This window comes from Tachyglossus aculeatus, chromosome 9 (genome assembly GCF_015852505.1).
Source record: "Tachyglossus aculeatus isolate mTacAcu1 chromosome 9, mTacAcu1.pri, whole genome shotgun sequence".
Lineage (NCBI taxonomy): Eukaryota > Metazoa > Chordata > Mammalia > Monotremata > Tachyglossidae > Tachyglossus > Tachyglossus aculeatus.
Window position 1 is genome coordinate 53,364,990 of NC_052074.1, and position 17,985 is coordinate 53,382,974.

The 17,985-nt window shown below is 42.6% G+C and overlaps 1 protein-coding gene across 1 annotated transcript in view; it reads right to left on the reverse strand.

Moving 5' to 3' along the window:
* The window catches only part of ABCB11 (ATP binding cassette subfamily B member 11), a 69,018-nt gene that overhangs the window by 32,880 nt on the left and 18,153 nt on the right, over positions 1–17,985 (reverse strand). The window contains exons 6-11 of the mRNA XM_038751569.1: positions 15,251–15,338; positions 12,607–12,740; positions 10,781–10,952; positions 8,991–9,115; positions 4,304–4,478; positions 362–475 (exon numbers count right to left, since the gene is read on the reverse strand). Coding sequence (XP_038607497.1) covers positions 362–475; positions 4,304–4,478; positions 8,991–9,115; positions 10,781–10,952; positions 12,607–12,740; positions 15,251–15,338 — 808 coding nt within the window. The remainder of the gene's footprint in view (positions 1–361; positions 476–4,303; positions 4,479–8,990; positions 9,116–10,780; positions 10,953–12,606; positions 12,741–15,250; positions 15,339–17,985) is intronic.

Consider the following 17,985-nt stretch of genomic DNA (forward strand, 5'->3'; position numbering starts at 1 on the left):
AATTTCACACCCACTGGGAGCTGTTGAAATATTAAGTGTTTTTCAGGCCAGCAACAAGTTCAGTTTCATACAGGAATCTCATTTTATAACTGTGACTTAAATGGATTTCCTTTCATCATCATTCCAGGGTCATGAAAGTCTTTGATCAATGTGGAGAGCTAACCTTTGGAATGGAATGTGTGTCTTCCCTCATTCCCTCCCTCCCCCGCCCACCATTCCCTCATTCCCAGTCAACCTCTAGGTTGATTTGCTTCCCAATGCATTAAACTGTTCCCTAGAGACACTATCAGGCGTAGCTTCGGAGATCAAGCTCATAGTGATTCTTTATCAGTAGTTCGGCTTTAGGCTGCTCAGTACATACCCGATCTATCGCTTCAAAGATGCTCGTGGCAGCACCCCGTCCCGTGGCAAAGGCCTCCAAACAAGGAGAGGCCTGGCCGAGATTGAGGGCACCCACCAGGACCCCCAAAAAAACCTGAAATAGAATAGAAGCATATTTATATACCAAGCCTTTCTACAGCTCTGAATAGTCTTCCCCACCACATTTGGGTCTTCGGTCTTCAGTCCCGCTGAGGACCACCCCAAAATGCTCTCTGCTCTGTAGTCAGAAGAACCATGTTAGCACCTCGTAAGCCCCAAGACCATTCACCAAAGAAGTTTCACCAAACTCTCTTAGATTCTGATTTTTCAAGGCAGCCCTCCTGAAGCTGTTCTTCTCCATAAGTGGGCAAAAGAGCCTCGTGGTTGGGAGTGAGAGATCTGTGCCTGAAATGGCAGAGAAAATTCAGGAGAACTTTATTTATTTGGGAGAATGGTATTGATTGAGTGCTTTTTCTAAACTGTAAGCTCCTCCTCTAGACTGTAAGCTCCTCCTCTAGACTGTAAGTTCCTTGTGGGCAGGGAACATATCTGCCAACTCTGTTATTTTGTACTCTCCCAAGTGCTTAGTACAGTGCTCTGCATATTGTAAGGGCTCAATAAATACCACTGATGATGATGCAGAGCACTATATTACTATTATGGTATTTATCATGGTATTTGTTAAGCACTTACTATGTGTGAAGCACTATTCTAAGCACTGGGGTAGACACAAGTTAATCTGATTAGATACTATCCCTGTCCCACAAGGGGCTCACAGTTTAAGTAGGAAGGGGAACAGGCATGGAATCCCCATTTTACAGTTGAAGAAACTGAAGCACTGAGAAGTTAAGTGATTTGCCCAAGGTCACGCACCCTGTCCCACAACCTGCAGGGTCACGTAACCTGTCCCGCCGTCTACCCTAGGCCCACGTCCTTCCCCTGGCACGGAATGCCCTCCCTCCACACAACCGCCAAGCTAGCTCTCTTCCTCCCTTCAAAGCCCTACTGAGAGCTCACCTCTTCCAGGAGGCCTTCCCAGACTGAGTCCTCCTTTTCCTCTCCTCCTTCCCATCCCCTCTGCCATCCTCCTTCCCCTCCCCACAGCAATTGTATATATATTTGTACAGATTTATTACTCTATTTTACTTGTACATATTTACTATTCTATTTATTTTGTTAATGATGTGCATATAGCTTTAATTCTATTTGTTCTGAAGATTTTGACACGTTTTGTTTTGTTGTCTGTCTCCCCATTCTAGACTCTGAGCCCGTTGTTGGGTTGGGATCGTCTCTATATGTTGCCAACTTGTACTTCCCAAGCGCTTAGTACAGTGCTCTGCACAAGGTAAGCGCTCAATAAATACGATTGAATGAATGCTTTTTTCATTAGGCCAAGCTGCTTCTCATATTAAGAAAATCCTGTACTAAGCACTTGGGAAAGTAAAATACAATAGAGAAACCAATAACTTTAAAAGTGCTGGAAAAATCCCATCTGACTGAAGAGCTGCTCATTAACAGGTCATTGACATTCATGAGCTCTGCTACAAAGGCTGATTGTGGTCAGGCATGAGAGAAATGGGATGTATTTGCCTCATTGGAGTGACCAGCTGCACCTAATGAATCGGTTTCATTTGCATCAAGCTCCTGTTCAAGATAGTTCACTGATTTACAATGTGACAAATGTATCCATCCTTAGCAATAAAAACAAAATTATCCAGAGGCTGAACTTAACCCATGAAAAATAAAACATCTCAAAATAAAGAGACATGATTGCCATGATACGTGCTTTGCTCTAGCAGCAAATCTTTCTTTGTTCAGCTGAGTAGATAATTAACAAATATATAAAGTTTTCTGGCTCGGGTTTTAAGTTTCTGGACCCCAACTAACTAACTTACCATCATTAATAAGCGTTTTCAAGGCATACAACTCAGCAATATTCATTTCCCTCCACATTTATTATGATTTATCTTCCTCATTTGGCTGTAAATAGGGAAGGTGCCTTCCAATACACATAATAAGTGGCTCAGCTGTGACACCACTTCCCACTCAGACCTCTGGCCTTGGCCCTCCACCTTGCTCTTTTCCCCAGGTGACACAAAAAGGTGAAGAACTAAATTTGCTCTACTTAGATGATGTGGTATTTAATAATTGGGGTATTTGTGAAGCTCTTGAATTTGCTCAATACAGTACCAAGAACTGTATTAAGTGTTATTAATCAGGCTGAACACAGTCTCTGTCCTTCACTGGACTCAAAGTCTGGGATGGGGAGGGAAAGCAGGTACTTCATCCCCATTCAAAGATAAGGAAACTGAAGCATAGAGAAGTTAAATTACTTGCCCAAGGTCACACAGCAGGTAAGTGGTAAAACCAAGATTAGAACCTAGACCTTCTGAATCCCACCCAGGCCCATAATCTTTCCACTAGGCAACACTGCTTCTCACAGGAATTACAACTGACCTATGGCCTCTGAGCTAACTCTCGAAGTATGAGTTGCAGTAGTGGTGCTGACGGGGGGACTGCACCCCGAGGAAATCATTAAAATATATAAGTCTTAGTTCAAAATGTAAAAATTGAAGACCACTCCCTCCCATGGAAATGAACAGTTAGGGAACACTTGAAGGGAGCAGACCTTCTGGACTTCTGAAAATCGGTGATCTCCCAAATGAGGTCACTGGGAGTTGTCTGACCGTCGCTCTTCCTTCCCGCTTTTCCAGAAACGGGCAATTAGCTCACAAGCCCCTACGCTTCTCATCAAATGTCCTCTCCAGTCTGATCCAGGGTCTTATCATCATCTTATCATATGATCCAGGGGTGGGTGTCTGGTGACTTCATCTTTGGTTCACACAGCTTAAGTTCACGACCACCTTCCAGCAGAAAGCCACCATTTTGGGTCTTTTAGCCGAGATTGGAGACTCTCAGACTCGACAGAGACCTGGGATAAATGAGGCTGGGAGGCCAGCTTGAAAATCTGTGGGGGCAGTACCCCCGTGGACTTGGCACCCCCACCTGCTTAATCTCCATATTAACTGGTCTGTGACTGGAACCTCCTACTGAGGCCATCCCAGAAAAGGGTTGAACATGTCCCTAGAACAGCTCAATGAAAGAATAGCTCTGAATTGTATTTCCATCTCATAATTACTCACAATCACTCAGCAGGGGTATAAAACTCAGACCTAAAATTACCTCCACTTTATCACCTCAAACTAATACTATCAGAGAGCTGAACCATCAATGTGTGCAGGGTCAAAACCATGAATTCCATATTAAACCAATTTCTAGTGAGCAAATTTTAGGTCTTTTCTCTGGTTTAACCTACACTGAGTTGAATTATAAAGCATATTTTGGCAGATTCTACAAGGCCACTCTTTTCTCCTTTTTCCTTTAAACCCCCCTGCAAGCTCAAATGTTTTGAGTAGCTCTGATCAAAAGTACCAGATGACATGGCACTAATTACTAAGGTTTTCCTTAGCAAAAACGGTCAATGCTACACATTGACATTTGTTGCTCAGTTTTGGATATTATTAGCTTGTTTTTTAATAACCTATTGTGATGGCAATTTGGACATTAATCAGAACAATAATAAAGCTTGACTCTATGAGCCGATTTATTTTAATCTGAGGGCATCAGTGGCTTTTCGTTTTCATGGAATATTATCTCCTGGGATCCTAGTCAGAGCACTGTTGCCCTGTGGCAATACAGAGTCCAGCCAATTTCAGAATGTTAAACTTTGGGTCCAAGCAACTCAAGGCCTTAGTGTTCCTTCTCCAAAACATGCTCACCCACATCTCATTTTCACAAATGGAGGGAACTGAGTTCTAGAAAAGTTATTAACCCTTTCCTTCTTCAGCAACGAGGAAAACAACCAGGTCTGTGGGCCAGCCTGAGAAACCAACATGGAAAGAAAAAGATAGAAAGAACCTCATGGGAAAAACAAGTATTGTACCTGTAAGAGTGTTCCCGGTGTGTATTCTTTTTCATCAAGGACTAGTTTGGATCCATACCAGAAGGCTAATGCATAACTCAGGAAGATTATAAACCAGATATATCCAGTGAAGAATCCCATTATTATCCCTTTTCTAATTCCCCAACGCTGGGCATAGACAAGATTATTCTCATATCTAGAACAGGAAAAGATAGTTAAAAAAATTGAATAGAGGGGGAAGAGGTGGGGGAGTTTCTGGGGTGAACTAGCAATGACATGCAGCAAGAGAAATGAAAGAACTGTGCTCGAACAACAAGTCTAACATAACTACAGCAATTTGAAGTCCTGAAAATGCATTTGATTCCAAAGATATGCAAGGGAAAGTTACCTTTAAGAATTATAATTTGACAATGAATTCCTCAAACACTTTTCAATCAATTGTATTTACTGAGCACTTACTATGTGCAGAGCACTGTACTAAGCACTTGGGAGAGTAAAACAGAACCAGTTAGCAGACACGTTCTCTGACCGTAATAAGGATACAGTCTAGAGTCTAAACTGTCTAGAGGACTGTTTCATTTGAACAACTCAAAGCTGACTCACATCTATTACCTGAACCCTTACAGTTTATTTCAATAAGATTTTCAAACACATCACATGTCCCCGCATTTTACAACTGGAATGCTGAGATAAAGAGAAGTTCAGTATCCTGCCCACAGCAGCATGGCCTAATGGATAGACCATGTGCCTGGAAGTCAGAAGAAACTGGGTTCTAATCCCTGCTCCACCTCTTGTCTGTTGTGTGACCCTGGGCAAGTCAGTTCTGTGCCTGGTCACCTCATCCTTAAAATATGGATTAAGCCTGTGAGCCCCATGTGGGACATAGACTCTGTCCAAACTGATTAGCTTGTATCTACCCCAGTGCTTAGTACAGTGCCTGGCACACTAGTAGACACTTAACAAATACCATGAAAAAAAAAACCACAGAGCAGATTGTAGAGTCAATTAATGGACATGATTCCCATGCTAGCCCCTTACATCTAAAAAGCAGTTGCCTTTTCTAGGATTTGTACACACTGGGCAAACAACAATCACCACTATTAAAATTATTTTCTTACTGTTTTTGTTGTTACTGACAAATAGCCAATAAAGAAGTTATCATTTAGGCTGATGACAGCTATTTGTACAAGAGCTACAAGACTCTCTAAGGTTGTCAAATCTACTCTGTTTTCACTTTGATGTATATTTAGCAATGGTCCTGATGAAAGCTGTGACTTCCCTGGCAGTAAGGAATAGAGAGCTGAGGCAACCACCCAGGTAATTCAGGCTAAGACACTCTGTAGAGGGATAGAGTGAGGGTTTTTTTTTGTTTTTGTTGTTTCATTCATTCAATCAAATTTATTGAGCGCTTACTGTGTGCAGAGCACTGTACTAAGCTCTTGGAAAGTACAAATCGGCAACATATAGAGATGGTCCCTACCCAACAACGGGCTCACAGTCTAGACGGAGGAGACAGACAACAAAACAAAACAAGTAGACAGGTATCAATACCATCAGAATAAATAGAATTATAGCTATATATACATCATTAATAAAATAAATATAGTAAATATGTAGACATAAAATAGGGTAATAAATGTGTAGAAATATATACAAATATATACAATATAGAGAAGCAGCATGGCTCAGTGGAAAGAGCATGGGCTTTGGAGTCAGAGGTCATGGGTTCAAATCCCGGCTCCGCCACTTGTCAGCTGTGTGACTTTGGGCAAGTCACTTCACTTCTCTGGGCCTCAGTTCCCTCGTCTGTAAAATGGGGATTAAGACTGTCAGCCCCCCATGGGACAACCTGATCACCTTGTAACCTCCCCAGCACTTAGAACAGTGCTTTGCACATAGTAAGCACTTAATAAATGCTGTCATTATTATTATTATTATACAAGTACTGTGGGGAGGGGAAAGGGGTAGGGCAGAGGAGGGAGGGGGTGATGGGGAGGGGAGAAGGAGGAGGGGAGGAAAAAGGGGGGCTCAGTCTGGGAAGGCCTCCTGGAGGAGGTGAGCTCTCAGTAGGGCTTTGAAGGGAGGAAGAGAGCTAGTTTGGCAGATGTGTGCTTGGCACATAGTACGCGCTTAACAAATACCAAAATTATTATTATTATTATGTGTGGAGGGAGGGCATTCCAGGCCAGAGGAAGGACGTGGGCCAGGGGTCGACGGCTAGACAGGGGAGAACGAGGCACAGTGAGGACGTTAGCAGCAGAGGAGCGGAGTATGCAGGCTGGGCTGTAGAAGGAGAGAAGTGAGGTGAGGTAGGAGGGGGCAAGGTGATGGAGTCTTGAAGCTGAGAGTGAGGAGTTTTTGCTTCATTCGAAGGTTGACAAGCAACCACTGGAGATTTTTGAGGAGGGGAGTGACATGCCCAGAGCATTTTCGAGCAAAGATAATCCAGGCAACAGAGTAAAGTATAGACTGAAGTGGGGAGAGACAGGAGGATGGGAGATCAGAAAGGTTTGCTTTTTTATGGTATTTGTTAAGTGCTTATGATGTGCCCAGCACTATACTAAGCACTTGGGGTAGACGCAAGCAAATCAAGTTGGACACAGTCCTTGTCCCACGTAGGGCTCCGTCTTAAACATCATTTTACAGATGAGATAACTGAGGCACAGAGACATTAAATGATTTGCCCAAGGTCACGGAGCAGCCAAGTGGCGGAGCAGGGATTAGAACCCACATCCTTCTGAATCCACTATGTCTGATTGGCTCAGGAGCACACCTGACTGTAGCTGCTTTGTGGAATAGATGGGCGATGTCAACCCTGAGACGCTTTCTATTATTCAGAAGGATGTAAGGGTTCCTGGGATGAGCTTGGGGTTGGCGGGTGGGTGGGTGGGGGAGGGTACTATCGTTTGATCAATCAATAATACTTACTGAGCACTTGCTGTGTGCAAAGTATCGAACTAAGCACTTGGGATAGTACAATAGAGATATGTCCCTGACTTCAAGGAACATTCTCTCTTCAGCTAAAGGTCTGGGTATGACTACTATGGGGGTTGGAAGGGTGAATATTTAGTATTTAGAAGGCACACATTCAAGGGCAGAGGTTTCCTTTCCTGGTGTCTACAGTGTTCACTACAGACATAAGATAAGTATCAGGCTTTCCCCAATCTGACATTGTTGCTAAAATGCACCTTCCTACTGAAAAATTACTTGGGAAAAGCCAACTGTCTACTGTAGACTTGACATAAGTCTGTGTCTACATTGTGGAGTAATGACTAGTGCTTATCCTTGGGCTGTATGATGATTTATTTTTTCTGTTTACACTGCAAATTAATCTTTTGAATGAGTGCCTACCCCCAAATTGAGTTTTTCACTGGCATATAAATTGTGCCTAAAATCCAAAAGGAATATGGCACAATTTAATAAATCACACCCTGGGGACCCCCTGCAAATGCCATGTCTTCTTTAAAATCAGTCAGGTGTTATTAAAATGGGATCTGTGCCTAGAATAGACATAACCCAGGAGACTGAGTTACATATCCAATTTGTGACTAGTATTTCTAATGACCTGGGAGTATAAAGGGATATATATCTTCCCCAAGACAGGTTTGAGAATGGGCCAAGGCTTGAGGTGGCTGAAATCGCGGGGCCTCACCTGGGTTCTCCCTCCTGCAGGTTATCCTTTTGCCCCAAGGTGCCCCCTCCTCAAGTCTTCCCCCATGGTGTCCCCTCCACTCCCCATCAAGGCAAGAAATACCTCATCATGCTGAATGGTGGCATTGCTATGTAACAGAACCCATCAGATCAACACTTCAGGGGTTAGAAGACCAGTCAGGCAGGGAAGTGATGTGGGGAGACATTGGGGGAAGCAGTAGGGATGGCAGTGGCTTTCTATTGATAGCAATAATAAAATAACAATGATAATACAACAATAATAGTTTTTCTTGTTAAGAGCTCACTATGTGCCACACCCCACACTAACCGCTGGGGTAGCTACAAGATAATCAGATGAAATACAGTCCCGGTCCCACATGGGGCTCAGTGTAAGTAGGAGGGAAAACATATTTAATTCCTGTTTTACAGATGAGAAAACTGGGGTACAGAGAGACTTGTCCAAGGTCACAGAGCAGGCAGGTGGCAAGGATTAGAACCCAGGTATCCCGACTCCCAAGCAAGCACTCTTCCCATTGGGCTCCCTGCTGTTTTTGGAAGCCCCCTCCCCCCACGTCTCCCCAGTAAGACTTCTAAATCCTGGGATACTAAAATGGCAGGACCCATGCACCACCACCATTATTGCCTATTCCTTAGTCAAAAGTTCTCGGAGCCCTGCAGCCAGCTCAGAAACTCAATGGGATGAGCACTGGTCATGGGGTCCAACAGTGTTTTCGTGCTTCTTATATTCTTATACTGTATTCTCCCAAGTGCTTAGTAGAGTGTTCTGCACCCAGTAAGCACTCAATACTATTGAATGATTGCTTCCCTATTCCTCCAGTCCCAATCTTGCCATTTTCTAATTAATCGGGTGGCCCCATTAAAATCCCAGGAATAAACATTACATTTAATTATTTATGGGTTCCACAGTGGTGAGTGTGTTACCAATAACACCTATGCCAGTGTGTTAGTGACTAAAGGGATCCTAATTCAGAGAAGAAGAAAGGGAAGATTACGGAAGTAAAATCTCAGAGAATCAGAAAAAATGAAGCAGACCGACCTTTTGGTTTCTTTCTTTTCCCCACCAAAGGCAGCCACGGTCCTGATGGATGAAAGCACCTCGTCAGCCACAGCTCCAGCTTTTGCGTATGCCTTTAACTCTTTGCCAGTCAATTTTGCCACACTCTAATAACCACAGGATGGGACAGAAACCCAAACTTAGTCAAACAGCCTCCATACTCATGCATCCGTTAATCAATCAATCAATCAATCAATCGTATTTATTGAGCGCTTACTGTGTGCAGAGCACTGTACTAAGAGCTTGGGAAGTCCAAGTTGGCAACATATAGAGACAGTCCCTACCCAATAGTGGGCTCACAGTCTAAAAGGGGGAGACAGAGAACAAAACCAAACATACTAACAAAATAAAATAAATAGAATAGATATGTACAAGTAAAATAGAGTAATAAATATGTACAAACATATATACATATATACAGGTTCTGTGGGGAAGGAAAGGAGGTAAGATGGGGGGGATGGAGAGGGGGATGAGGGGGAGAGGAAGGAAGGGGCTCAGTCTGGGAAGGCCTCCTGGAGGAGGTGAGCTCTCAGTAGGGCCTTGAAGGGAGGAAGAGAGCTAGCTTGGAGGATGGGCGGAGGGAGGGCATTCCTATTCCTTTCTGCCAGGTACAGCTGACCAGACTAGTGGCCTCTGGCCTTCACTCCAGGGAGCCCGGGGCCTCCTCCAGGGCTGGTCTCTGGAAACTGCTGTCATGTGGGGTGGCAGGGGGAGGAATTGAGTGGTGGGGAGAGGTGAGGGCCTTTCCCTTGCTTCCCTGGGTGGCAACGGGTATCTATTCTTCGAGTAGGGGAGGCCTCTAGGGAAAGTGGCCCTTGGCCATCTGGAGTCCTGCCAACACTCTAGACATCCTCAAGAGCCCTGCCCCTCCAGAAGAGCTGCCACCACGTGAGGCAGCGGGAAAGGGGCCGGGGAGCAACAAAGCACCAGGGATTTGGAGCTTTTGTTTGCTGTGGGCAGGGAATGTGTCATTTGCTGATTTCGTACTTCCTGTGCACTTAGCACAGTGTGTTGCATCCAGTCGACAATCACTGAATGCTACTACTATTACTAGTACTACCGTCCCTTTGTCCCAGGGCAATTCAGAGTACAGCAGGAAGGGCAGGGAGGTGGGAAGAAACTGGAAGACAAAACTTTCACTCTTTAAATCCTCTCCTCTCTTCTTTCCCCTTCCTAAGCAGTGGGGTTCTATGTCCCAGTAAGTTAATCCCAGGGCCCATCATCCTCTAGGAGCAGCCTTTTTTGTAGGAAACAAAATAATAAAAAAGTATCAGCAATGCCAAGATGAATGAAAAAGCAAAATAAAAATAATGCAGATATAAGGAGTAGTTTGAATAATGAGTCGGTGGGGAAGAATAGACTATGTATCTTGGAGGTAGAAGACAGACAAAATGAAAGCTCTTGCGGAGTAAGAAAAATAAGTTTCAGTGCTTGTCTCCCTTGCTCGGCTGTACGTTCCTTGAGGACACAGATCATATCTAGAATTTCTATCATACACTATTAAGTGTTTAGTACAGTGCTCTGCAGAAAATAGGTGCTCAATAACTACATTTGATTGATTAAAATGATTTAAAAGATTGATAAATGTGAGAGTAAGACTCCATCTAGCCCAGAAGTAGAATGGGCATTTTGGTTCATAAATTATCTAATAGAATAAAAACGATAATGTAGGTCTAATGATGTAATTACTATGGAATCAAATAGAATCTAGTTTTTAATTCATGTTAAGAATAACGTTCTCATCTAATTGAATAGAGGCTTCTGAATCTCACCAGGCCAATGATGGCTGCTCCAAACCCTAGGAAAGGACTGACAGATATGATGACCAAGGTCAGTTTCCATCCACTAGAAAATCCCATAAGGAATCCACATATGCAGGTGGTGATGCGCTGTATGAAAATGGCTACTTGATCTGCCATGGCATCGTTAATTTTGTTAATGTCACTGTGAATAAGAAAAGTTGCAATCTCAAACAATTCAGTGGATTACATGTACCACTTTCCCATGCTTCTGCTCTTCCCCTTTTAATGGTTCCACTTTCTTCTCCCACTTCCACCTTCAAGGCTTTAGGACCATGCCCCCCACGCCCACCCCACCACCTTCCAGCCAGTGACCATAACGGGCCAGGGGAGGTCACTGAGCCCAGGCCCCCTCCGTCTTCAGGCAGGCAGCTTCTAAACCATCCACGACTGTTCTATGCCTATCTTTCTGAAAGGTTTACAGGGAGGAGCTCTTTTATTCTCCCTGACAACCCAGCTCTTCCCTATGTCTAAATGGATTCCTCTTGAGGTGGTATAAGCCCACTTCTCCGGGTTCTAGTTCCCCTTACTTCAACTTGGTGCCCAATAGGTTGCAACTGGCTTCCACCATACCTATCTCATCCTTGGGAGCTGTCCTGAATCTTCCCTCAAACATTTTTTTAATGTTTTTTATGGTATTTGTTAAGTGCTGGAGTAGATACAAGTTAATCAGACCTCGTCCCTGTCCCATATGGGGCTCACGGTCTAAAAGGGAGGGAGAACAGGCACTGAATCCCCATTTTACGGTTGAGGAAAATGAGGCACAGAGACATTAAATGACTTACCCAAGGTCACACAGTAGGCAAGTGGCTGAGCTGGGATTAGAACCTAAATCCTCGTACTCCCAGGCCCAGACTCTTTCCATTAGGCCACGTGGGTCTTCTATAGTCTAAACTAAGTAACTCTTTGGAAACTATTCTACATCCTTTTGTTGTCATACTTGGGCACTATATTTCTGGTAATGGTTTGCCTTTTCATTTATTATTTTGATTGCCACACCAGTCAAAGGAGAAAATATGCTTTCGTGAGCCGAGTAGCATCTTTGCAACTTAGAATTTAAAGGTGTCCCAATTCTCCTGATGTGCTACGTTTAATTTATCATTTCATCTGGAATCATACTTGAAACTATCCGTACATTAAAGGCCTTTATTCCCTTGTAAAAAAGCTCCAACAAATGATACTCCAGGGACCAGTACATTTGTGGCCTTAACACCAATCCTTCTGATGGGAGATATACCAGCTAACATCTCCAGCTCTTCCCGATAATTCATTACCCAAGCCTATATACCATATAGCTATTTAACCCTTCTAAAGCCTCCTAACATCCCTAATGTTTCCCTCTAACATTCCTTCTGAAATTGGTTAGCCCTAATTTCAGTGATAATTAATTTCAAACAGCTTGACCTGCTTCAGTTGTTCTTCCCAAGCCCTTAGTACAGAGCACGGTATTTAGTAAATGTTCAATAACATGCAGTGCACTGCATTTAAGTTGGTTCTCAACAACACACAGTACACTGCATTTAGTTGGTGCTCAGTAGCCATACTATTGCCATCTATGTGAAAGTGTTTTACTTTTGTTTATTTTAAACCTGTAGATTTCAAGCTTTGATGGGTCCTCCCATGTGTAGGTAGGTATTGTGGAATTTGGTGACTACAATTTCGTATTTTCCCTGCCACATCCTTTGTGATTTTTTTTTATAAGCTTCAAACCAGGTTCCAACTCAGGAAAATACTTTTCATGTTATAGAAAATCGGGCTTCTCTTTACTAAGGTCATATGAATTCAGGTAATCTACTTACTCTGAGATTCTTGTGTTCAATTCTCCCACTGAAGTACAGTCAAACCATCCAATTTCCATTCGCATCACATTTCTAAAGTAAGCTTTTCTTATTTTCTGAATCTGACGGGCTGCAGCAATGACCCAAAAGCGTATCTGGGAAAGGATCAAGGTAGGTTGGAGATATCATGTTAGCATATCATTTCTTCAAACTTCACTTTAATAAGAAAAAATATTTTCAGAGTTGTGGTTGGATTAGAAGAAAAACAATTGGCAAATTTTTAGCACCACAAATACTGTAATCTTTCCAAAATCTACTCTGAACAGGGTACCCCTCAGCTGCTTATTGTCATGTGGCTTTTATTAACTTCACTTCTATTTCTGAAGAAGTCACAAATGCTTCCAAGATCTCCAAACACAAATCTTTGCTACAACAAATAATTAATTATTACAATTATCCCTGGAAGTCTGTCTGTATCGACACTTTCTACTTGAATCGGTCTTTATCTGTTGAAGTCACCGTGTACAGCATCTAGCACAGTATCATGTGCAGGTAAACATAAATGTGAAGCTGAAGTCTCTCTCAGAAGGGAATTAATATTTTTTTCCTCCAAAGTAGGAAAAAATACACAAAAAATAGTTTTCCTTATTCATTTTTCCAAAATGAGCAAAGAACTGTAATAGATGACTTCTTCAGTATTATCTTGTGCCTGAGAAATGCAAGTAATGAGAAGCCAGTTTGGTAAGAAATCAGAGAAATTGGAGCCCAGCTGCAAATACCATATCTATTAATCTGTTCTTGAATAGCCTCTAGGAGAGTGTAAGGCTTTTGAGAGGGTGTGAGATAAGTCTGGATCATTTACAGCCCATAACTTAATACAGAAATATAATTATTCCACATGGACAGAGCACCACAGGCAAGGCATAGGAATGGAAGCCAAGAAAATCATCTCCAAATGAAAATATGGAAACTTGAACTGCATATACTGTATCTACCCCAGTGTTTAATACAATGTGTCGTACAAAGAAAACACTGAACAGTTACTATTATTCTTATTGTGTTCCATTTATTGGTCCAGGAAATTATATAGAAAATCATCAGTCAGTCAAACTTCAAAAAAAATATCTAGGGGATTTCGATTGGGTTTTATTAATAATAATAATAGCATTTATTTAGTGCTTACTATGTGCAAAGCACTGTTCTAAGCACTGGGGGATACAAGGTGATCAGGTTGTCTCACGTGGGGCTCGCAGTCTTAATCCCCATTTTACAGATGAAAGTTTGGTGGTTTCTCTGATATAAATTACTAATTTATTTAGTTTAGTTTAGTTTAGACTGTAAACTCATTATGGCCAGGGAACATGTCTGCTAATCCTGATGTACTCTCCCAAGCGCTACATACAGTGCTCTGCACATAACACACGCTCAGTAAATACAACTGACATTGATTTTAGTGAAAGTGTCTTAGTAAATCATTTGAACAACGTTAGGGGAATTTTCACTAAAACACAAAAGGAGAATATCAGTCTTCCTGCGCTGCTTTTAGCTGTAAAGGAAAAGAAAGCCATTGCACTATTTCCCATCCCCTTGCACTTCTACCCAAGGCCAGTGGGGGGCACACTTCCCCAGGAACAAAGACGGTGAGACAGTGTGGACAGTAATAATAATAATAATAATAATAATAATAATGGCATTTATTAAGCGCTATGTGCAAAGCACTGTTCTAAGCGCCGAGTAGAGGAGGACAGTGCTCTGGACCCACTGGCCTAGGTGATTCCCACCTTCTAAACTAGTCTGGTTGAACAGTCCTCATTTCCTTCCCTTCACATCAATCTGAAGTGGTTATAGGGATCAGAGAAGAATTCTGGCCTTCAAAGAGATCCACATGGAATTAGACCCAAAGTCAACCCATCAGTCGTAGCTATTGAGCACTTACTCCCTGCAGAACACTGTACTAAGCCCTTGGGAGAGTACGGTTCAACAGAGTTGATAGGCACGATCCCTGCCCACAAGGAGTTTAGAGTTTAGTCAGGGAGACCGACATTAAAATAAATTACAGAGAGGGGAAATGGTAAAGTGTAAGGCTCTGCATTTAAGTGCTGTGGGGGTGAGGGTGGCTGACTATCAAGCACTTAGAGGGTGGGTGGAATGTCAAGTGCTGAGGGGCTACAGAGCCAAGTGCATACCAGGGATTTGCCATTTGCATTTTCTGACAAGTGAACAATTAGTTCATCCATTCATTCATTCACTCATTCATTTAGACTGTGAGCCCACTGTTGGGTAGGGACTGTCTCTATATGTTGCCAACTTGTACTTCCCAAGCGCTTAGTACAGTGCTCTGCATACAGTAAGCGCTCAATAAATACGATTGATTGATTGATTGATTCACATTTATTGAGGGCTTACTGAGTGCGGAGCACTACTAAACACTTAGGAGAGTACAGTGTAACAATGAACAGACATGTTCCCTTCTCACAACGAGCTTACAGTATACCAGCGCTTAGAATAGTGCTTTGCACATAGTAAGCGCTTAATAAATGCCATTATTATTATTATTATTAGAGGGAGAGACAGACATTAATATAAGTTAGTGAGAAGTCTCTGTTGTAAATTCTTAACTTCAAGAGTTTCACCTATAAAAAAAATAGGGATGGGAGATACTGACTTGGAAGTATCCTAAGATAAATACTGCAAAACCAGCTCCGGCATAGTAACTGGCAAATTTGGTCATTTCGCCATCCATGTCCAGCAACCTTCACGAGAGATAAAATGATATTGTTAACGATCACATTAATGAGAGTGGAAAGGGCTCAAAATTGAGGCAATGGGTGGGGAAGTACAGGAACCAAATTTACATTGTTTCAGTATCACTTGGAAGTAAGAGCTCTTGGAAGCCACTTTACCATGCAGCTTTAAATTCATGTGGAAAACAAATTCATTTCACTGAAGGGTCTTGAGTGCCTTTCACATCTGATCTGGAAGCAAATATCCCCATTCCCATTTGACAGACGAAGCAGCCAGAAGCATGGAAAGTGAAGCTTGCTCTCTTCCACCTCCCAGCACTGTCCCCAACTCCCAATTCAGTCCTGTGGCTGCCATCGCCCTCTCACTTGGGCCTCATTCGCTGGGATAGAGCAGTTGAAAGCGGGAAGGTTTGCAAATCCACAACAGGATATCTGCAGTGACTCTGCAGTAGAATAATGCAGGCCGTAATTCACCAGGCTTAATGGGGCCTCTTCCAGTAATCTGAACCAATTTTATAGCTCCTCCATCTCGGGGGGGGGGGGGGATGCTCTGAAAATGTGTTTGTCACCTTTCCATTAAAAATGGGTTTTATTAGCCCTGTCGGCATTCCGAGGAACGTAGCCCATGTGGTTCCAGTTTACAAGGGTAATCCCTGTGCTGCTGCCAGTAGCATTTGGAGTAAATGGTAGCAGAAAGGCACTTAGGCATTTTAGTGATGTAATTACAAGCCCTCTGAAACCAGGAGATAGAAAACATACCGGAATCACTTCCAGAGGGAAAGGGAATTTGGCAACTAGACTATAAACCACTAAACTCACGAGGTCCCTGTTTCTCAGAGGAGGAACAAGATGATGGGGGAGGAAGGGGGAGGTTTCTTTCAAAGCAGAAAGGGGCATTCCTCTCTGTCTCTATGCCCCACCCTGAGCTCCTCCTCACTAGCAATCTGCCTTCTTTAATCCAATTCAACACAGATTTCTAATTACCAATGATGTGGCGAGTGACCACTACCCCGAACCCCAACACTTGTCTCTGGACTCACAGTAACCACCATCTGGTAATATGCACCAGCCCCATTTTAAACTGGAGTTTCCCAGTATGGTGGATGAGATAATAACTAGAATAATAATAATAATGATGGCATTCATTAAGTACTTTCTGTGTGCTAAGCAATGGGAGAAAAATCAAGATAATTAGATCAGACAGCTTCTGTCCCATATGAAGCTCACAGTCAAAGAGGGAGGGAAAACAGGTATTTTATCCTTATTCTTCAGATGAGGAAACTGTAGCCCAAATAAGTTATGTGATTTGCCCTAGATCACACAGCAGGCTAGCGGCAAAGCAGACACTAAAACGCAGGTCTCTTGATTCCCAGTCCTGTGCTCTTCTTCCTAGGCCTCTTGACCAGAAGCTTCTTGTGGGCATGAAACGCATCTACCAACTCTATTATACCATACTCTCCCAAGCACTTAGTTCAGGGCTCTGTATGCAGTGAACGATCAATAAATATAATTGTTTGATTAGGCCATGCTACCTCAGAAGAGATTAATGTGGTCTAAATATGATCTTGCCACAATAAGTGTTTGGAAATCTATGGACCATTCATTCATTCATTCTACTGTATTTACTGAGTGCTTACTGTGTGCAGAGCACTGTACTAAGCGCTTGGGAAGTACAAGTCGGCAACATATAGAGACGGTCCCTACCCAGCAACGGGCTCACAGTCTAGAAGGGGGAGACAGACAACAAAACATGTAGACAGGTGTCAAAATCGTCAGAATAAATAGAATTAAAACTATATGCTCATCATTAACTAAATAGAATAGTAAATATGTACAAGGAACACTGTAGGGATAGATTCATTTCAGAGTTATTTCATAGTTTCTTGTAAACTTCTTGAGAAGCAGTGTGGCCCAGTGGATAGAGCACAGGCCTGGGAATCAGAGGACCTGGGTTCTAATTCCAGCTCTGCCACTTGTCTGCTTTGTGACCTTGAGCAGGTCACTTAACTTCTCTGTGCCTCAGTTACCTTATCTGTAAAACGGGGATTAAGACTGTGAGCCCTCTGTGGGACATGGATTATGTCCACTCTGATTGTTTTGTACCTACCCCAGCACCTAATAGAGTGCTTGGCACATAGTGTGTGCTTAACAAATACTACTAAAACTGTGTCTCTCATTAATGCATTTTACAATCTGTGATCGTACTATCTAATCAAAAATGAATTAGGATATTCTAATACACTCAAAATCCTAGGCTTTGCACCCTAACTGAACAACATTCAATAAAACACCAACCAGAAGCAGTTCAAACATAAGCAGAGAAATTAAGACTCCTCTTGCTTCACTGATAATTTAAGAACACATCTGACAGAAGTTCCAAAGAAAATGCACGAGACTAAATTACCAGTGTCCACATTGAAGGCATATTTTCCATAAACAACTCATTATTCACAGTGAGACAACACCCAGTTACATTATCATGATGATAAAACTCTGAGAAATGCCTCTTATTGTGTATCTCAACCAATTCACAGAATAACACATTTGCGTTGCTGACGACACAGTGTTAAAATGTGCGCAATTAGCTGGCCTATTTCCATCCATCACTGACTCAACTCTTACAGCTCCGTCAGTACGTCAGTACACAGTACCTCAC